Raw genomic sequence first — 6,529 nt, 5'->3', positions numbered from 1 at the left:
TCCATCGTAAGTGGATTCAAGAGTAAGACATCTGGTCATTAAGTATATAAGTTAATTAGATTATTAAATACTTAATATTGAATGAAGGTCTTTAAATGAAACATGGTAAATAAAAAAGATGATTGGGGTAAACGTGTTCTAGAGTGGAGACCGCGTCTAGGCAAGCGTAGTGTAGGGCGCCCTCCAGCTAGGTGGAGTGACGATATCCGCAAGGTGGCTGGTAGTGGTTGGATGCGTAGAGCTGAAGATCGAGCTCAGTGGCGTGCCATTGGAGAGGCCTATGTCCAACAGAGGACGAGAACAGGCTGATAATGATATAAAAATGATGTTGTATTTAAAGGAAATGAAAATCAAGAAGTACATTATAAATAGCATCTTTTACTGTTCTAAAACATTGAGTTACAATAAAATTACATCTAATAGTGGCAGAATTCCATTCATAAATTAATTACATCTAATTAACAGTCTTTACTATTAAGACTTTTGTGACTAATCACATTTTGACTATTACAAAATAATTTTAACTTCAACCTAATCACCAAATAGTAATGGCGACAGCGATTTTAAAACCATTACCGTTATGAGTCACGTGACATGACTAATTTAAAAATCATTCCAACATTCTTTTTTCGAAATTTAAAATTCTTAACGTTTTGGAACATCAGTCTCGTTCTGTATTCAAACACTTAAATCAAATTGTTTCTTTTCTAATTATTAACGGCCAGTCTTAATTTTTTTCAAAGCCTTGGAGACTATTTAGCTGTAGGGAGTTAGCGTTGAATTTATCTTCAATGAAACTGTTGCCTCTTTGAGGGTAAGTCTGAGGGCGATTCCTGTTTTCTTCCAAAGCCCTCCAGTTGAGAAGCCAGAAGGGCTGGTGTTCGATTGGCAGTTTGCTTAACCGGCGGACTAGTTCAGCATCTCCAAGAGCTTCGAGAGGCAGTCTGATGGTTGTTGTTGTGCCAACGTCATCTCCAAATCTGAAAATAGGATTTATATTTTTATGTGACTTATGTGACTTTGGATGGGTATCTCGTATGTCGTAAAAGTCAAGTACGTTTTGACTTTTTAAACACGTGGCACAGCACGTGGTTTGAAAAATTTAAGAAATAAATAATTTTTCTAAATTAGCTTCTACGGTTAACTCTATTTATTTCATATAAATGAAAAATAATGAGCGTTTCTTCTAGTCTCATGATCCTTGAGATGTGAGAAAAAACTCATTCTTTTCTTAAAAGTTGGTTATTCCTTATCCTAACTCGCCAGATAGTCAACGGTATAATTAGTATGTACGCCTTCATTATGGTTATAATTTATATCGTATACATCTTCTACCTACATATGTAGGTATATTATCTTGCAATAAATTGATATGAAATAATTACCTGTTGCCTAATCCTGCAGTGGTGGGGGCGGCAGTGCTGGGTTCAATGTAAGGGTACCCAATGGGTAGTCGCCCAGCGTACGGCGATCTTTGGGCAAAGCAGCAGACGATAACAACGGCGAATACTATGAATGTCTTCATTTTGGAGTTCTGGAAAGAAAGAAATAAGGGATTATAGTAATTTTGCTAACATACTTTTGATGGGGATAATCATCCAATGACTTCTCCTGCTTTGGGTGAGGACAGAGGGAGTGTCAGACTCTTACTGACTAAAAACCACCCCGTTCCTACTTCTGTTTTTCTCGCTAGGTAGTATGCAGCTCCGGGATCATTGTAGAGATGGATATTATATTTTTATACGATTATTTTTAAAGTTTAAGGATAACTAACTATGTACTCGTATATTGAGATGTTTAAAACTTAAAGATTTTTGTTGGTTTCCTTCCTCTCATTCTCAGAAATTGATAATTGACGTCACTGCGTGTTTTATTATTTTGATTGCAATGGAAATTTCTTTTAAACAATTTTGCTGGTTCGAGGATTGCGGTCCTCTCATAATATGTAAGGAGCTTTAAAATAATCTGCCACAGCTTTAATGGGAGGTAGTGTTGGGCTTGAAGACTACAATAGTACAATAGTAATTTTTGTTTTCATAAAAAAAGTTACGTATACGTATGTTATGAAAGAGATATCTTTTGCCGTCGAAGTTGTCGTATCTGTGAACCAATTTATGTAGAGTAAAATCACTGTTAATTTAAATTCTTAATGTCCTCAAATTGAATTAACTAGTCCGGGGTAAGAAATTTCTTCACTATTCTAATCTACAAACACAACACTACCTCCCATTAAAGCCGTGGCAGATAATTTTAGAACACCTTATATTAAGACTATACGAAAACATGACCATTAGTATTGTCATGCATGATTGGTAATATTCAAATAAACCGATATTGCAATCAAATATTATTCTTGTATAATATTCCTTTTAACTATTTACAAAAATCTTAACAAAATAAGCCTTTTAAAAGTCTAGGATGTTTTTATTTTTTCATTGACGTCCACAAGTGGGATGATGTCATTAAATCAATGAAGATTTTGTGAAAAAGCCACTCTATATTTAATTAGTTAAATGTTATGCACAGATTACCGGTTATAATAGTCATAGTGCAACTGCGTGGTGATTTTTTCTATGTAATACTAATAATCTACTGTTTGGTTATGTTAAGTTCATTATACACTTTTTTATGAAATAAGCCGGTAAACAAGCAGACGAATCACCTGGTAGTAAGCAATCGCCGCCGCCTATGGACACTTGAAACATCAGTGCGTTGCTGGCCTTTTGGGGGTTAGAAATTTAGGAATAATGTGAAAGTTTGGATGTTTGGATATTTGTCATGAGCGAATTTTGATGACAAATTTTATACACGGGCAAGTTATGAGCTGAGTGATAGGATACCGTTAACCCCAAGGAAGCGCAGACTGTATGTATGTTGTACACCTTTATCTCCTATCTACCTTCGGAAATTCAAAGGCGTGACGTCAAAAGTATTAACCACAACTATTACGACAAAAACAAAAACCGGCCAAGTGCGAGTCGGACTCGCCCATGAAGGGTTCCGTAACAGCAAGTAGATGACATATTATAAAAGTTATAAAATAACTTGGTTTTACATAGTGTTTGTATGAACGACAAAGTTATATATGCGGTTTTTGAAAATGTTTTATTTCTTAAAAACTAATAATGATATCTCGTTCAAACCAATTTTCGTTGTTAGTTTCTATTGAAATCTGCAACATATATTTTTGTTAGTTTTCTCATTCTCTTATTTTAGAAGTAAGAGGGGGGGGGCCTCATTCTTCCACTTCTGCGAAGCGTCTATCTTTCAAATGATTAATTTTGACGGAAAATTGTTTAAGGAACCTTAATGTCTTTTTTAAAGACCTATCCATAAACACCCATCACGGATAGGTTAGCTAAAAAATAATTTTTAATCAGTTCCATGTATGGATCCCCCTTTAATTTTTTAATTTGTTAATTTTTATTCAAAATTCGAATAGCGGTTATCGAAATACATCAACCTACAAAGTTTCAAGTATGTAAGCCCAACAGTTTCGGAAATAAATGGCTGTGACATACGGACGGACGGACGGACAGACAGACAGACATGACGAATCTATAAGGGTTCCGTTTTTTGCCATTTGGCTACGGAACCCTAAAAATACCAATGAACTACTTTTGTCCTACCACTGGTTATCACAACCACAAAGTTGATTGTCTGACCTCTATTATCACATTGATACTATAAATAACAGACCAAAATAAAACATACAATATTTTGTATGTTTTTGTTTTATTTATACAACAATGTACACCCATTTTTCACCATTATTTTGTGGTATAAGTCCCATGTAATAGGGGGTGAGCCTATTGTCATATACTGGGTACAATTCCAGACTCCATGCTACTACTGAGAAATTTTCGAAAAGCCGAAAAAAGGCCTTGTATCTATTACTTTGTCCGACCCGGGAATTGAACCCGAGACCCCTTGTCGCACTTACGACCACTCGACCAAAGAAACAGTCGTAATGTGCACCTTTGCCTATGCCTGCAATTCCCTTCGGGAATAAAAGGCGTGACGTTACATTTGCGTTGTTGTATTTATACCTATTGCAAGTAGGTACCTACTTTAGAAATTTATGTGTATACCTACTTAGGTCACGTTTACGGCACACACATGTGACGTCGTGCCTCTTAATCGTACAAGGGGTAGACAGGGGTGTACAATTTATTATTGTAACCCCCACTTTTCATTACCTATGTACCTAATGAGACCCATGTCTTATGTCACAGAGATGGAACCTATTGCCGTATAATAGGTACCAATGGGGATGATGACAGGGTATAGGGTATAGTGGAAAATAATACGTAATCAAAGTTTAAGAGTTGGAGCAAATACGTAATTTCTACGTGTAAAATGTACCAAGAAGTGATGTCACGAGATATTTCAAATGGATATAATATGTTTGAAAGTATGTGTTTCCGAAAGTAAATAAAAATACGTAGGTATCTAATATCTACAAGTCGGGCATTCAAATAAAAATTAGTCATCTACCCTATTCACATTGATAAATTAAAAAAAAAACTTATAACGTCCCCAGTTTTACTGTGCCTGACCCAGGAATTCAACCTGAGACTCCTTGAAGTCATACTTGTGAACAAGGAAGTAGACATTTTTTTTTAAATATTGTTTATATAAATGTAAACTAAAATAAATTATACACCGAATACTGGACATAAACAAACATTAATATCACACAAAGAATAAAAATAAAAACTCACCTTTAATCTTCCTTATTCTTATCACTGTCACAAAGTTCAATAATTTATAAAATAAAATAAATTAAATTAAATATTAAAATTCCGTGTTCACTCAATCAGTATGAACTAATTAATGAATGCGAAGTCCGCACATTTTATATATAAACAAAAGAACATTACTAATAGCTTTGCTGTGTGAAAGAGAGAGGTAGCCATGTTGTATGTGTGTGAAAAGGATAGAGCATGTGTATGACGCATAGTGCATCGTAAGGTGTAAATACTATGTGGGTAATTCCGACTTAGATTTTATTTAATAATCATTGTTATATGGAAATCTGTGACGTAATTAATGATACTATTAAAATTGGGAAATAGGTGTGGCCTGCTCTAGTTTTAAATGTTCTAGAATATCATTGTATTTGTTATGATTAAGATTTATTTTATTTTAATAGTCATTGTTAATGGTATTAGTAATGCTATTATTGAATTGATTTATTTTTATCGTATTGGGTAATATTTTTAATTGTAGTGTTTTAGCGTGTTATTTTTTTTAAGTATGTAAATGATTCATTTAGTTTGTAGTACTTAGGTTTTTTAGGAAATGTAGTAGATATGCATATGTCAATATGGTTTCCAGTTCCTGCTAAATATTGATAGATTTATGGTTCTAAAATTCTTAGTGTTTTTCTAGCTACGGTGCTGTTGATGTTTTTGGCTTCCACCAATCATATTCATTGGTACACATAGCACTGGTGGAAACGGACACAACTAAGCTATGTTTTTTATATGGAAAGATGCGTGCTATGGGTGGCTTCCCTACTATCGATACATCGCATACTCGAGCTGCGCATCTTCCTTGCACAGCTACATAGCTTAGTATCAGTGGAAACAGTCACATACTTTCACAGCTTAGCTATAATATAGCTACATAGCACATCTCTGGTGGAAAAGCAAGCAAAAATGAAGATTTTATTAATTTACTAAAACTTTAGTTTTGCTTCCACTTTCATATGAGGCGTGATGTTATGTACTTAAGATTATTGTTTGGCATTTCACTTATCTTTTAACTTGAACTGGTTTATATCTATAAATCAAGTTTATCTCACGTTCACATACGTAAGCAGAATAAGAAGAACACATGTTATCATTTTTATACGGAAATCAATTACTTACTATACAATATTTTATTTTTTAAAGATAATTAAAATGTTGTTGACCTACTCTAATTATTATTTTTTTAACTAGAATATTACATATTTGTGTTTTACGTTATAGTAATAAATAGTTCATGACCCTATGTAATTCCTCTATTTAAAAGGAGTTGTAAAAATCTCCTTGTTTTTAAAGGGGGGGGAATCATCCTCCTTCTCCCGCTTTAAGCGAGGCGAGAAGAGTCAAGTGTCAGACATTTACTGCACTAAAAGCCACCCCGTTCCTACTCCTGCTTTTCGAGTCGCAGTCCCGGTAACCCGTTGGGCAGTTCGCAGTTCATCTGTGGTGGTCGGATGGCTCTTTGAGGCGCATGTGGAACGCTATATGCATGGATAGAATCTCTAGGGTTGGAGATAGCATCTTCAAAAGTTTGAGTGTGTCAGAGAATGCTAGTGTTTGGTTCTGGCGAAAGCGTGGTCCAATTACCTATTTTTAAGCTAAATGTTTTTTCGATGCATGAAATTTTTAGTACCTAGTTCAGTGTTTCGAAGCCTAGAAATACATGTCAAACAAATTTAATGTAAAATATTTTACCTAGTCAACATAAATAAAACAATTCCTTACAGCTTAACAAAAGTGCCATATACCGTGGCCTTTTTTATTTCATAATCTTA

At 34.5% G+C, this 6,529-nt stretch overlaps 1 protein-coding gene across 1 annotated transcript; it reads right to left on the bottom strand.

Annotated features, from left to right (window-relative positions):
• Positions 1–358: 358 nt before the first annotated feature.
• On the bottom strand, positions 359–4,888 carry LOC118271859 (uncharacterized). The gene is made up of 3 exons (XM_035588104.2): positions 4,725–4,888; positions 1,386–1,534; positions 359–980 (listed from the first exon to the last, which is right to left on the bottom strand). Exons 2-3 carry the CDS (start codon positions 1,523–1,525, stop codon positions 728–730), a joined length of 393 nt encoding a protein of 130 aa, XP_035443997.2. The 5' UTR covers positions 1,526–1,534; positions 4,725–4,888; the 3' UTR covers positions 359–727.
• Positions 4,889–6,529: the final 1,641 nt, after the last annotated feature.

This window comes from Spodoptera frugiperda, chromosome 5, assembly GCF_023101765.2.
Source record: "Spodoptera frugiperda isolate SF20-4 chromosome 5, AGI-APGP_CSIRO_Sfru_2.0, whole genome shotgun sequence".
Classification (NCBI taxonomy): Eukaryota; Metazoa; Arthropoda; class Insecta; order Lepidoptera; family Noctuidae; genus Spodoptera; species Spodoptera frugiperda.
Note: the sequence above shows the minus strand (reverse complement) of the source record. Positions and strands in the feature narration are given on the sequence as shown.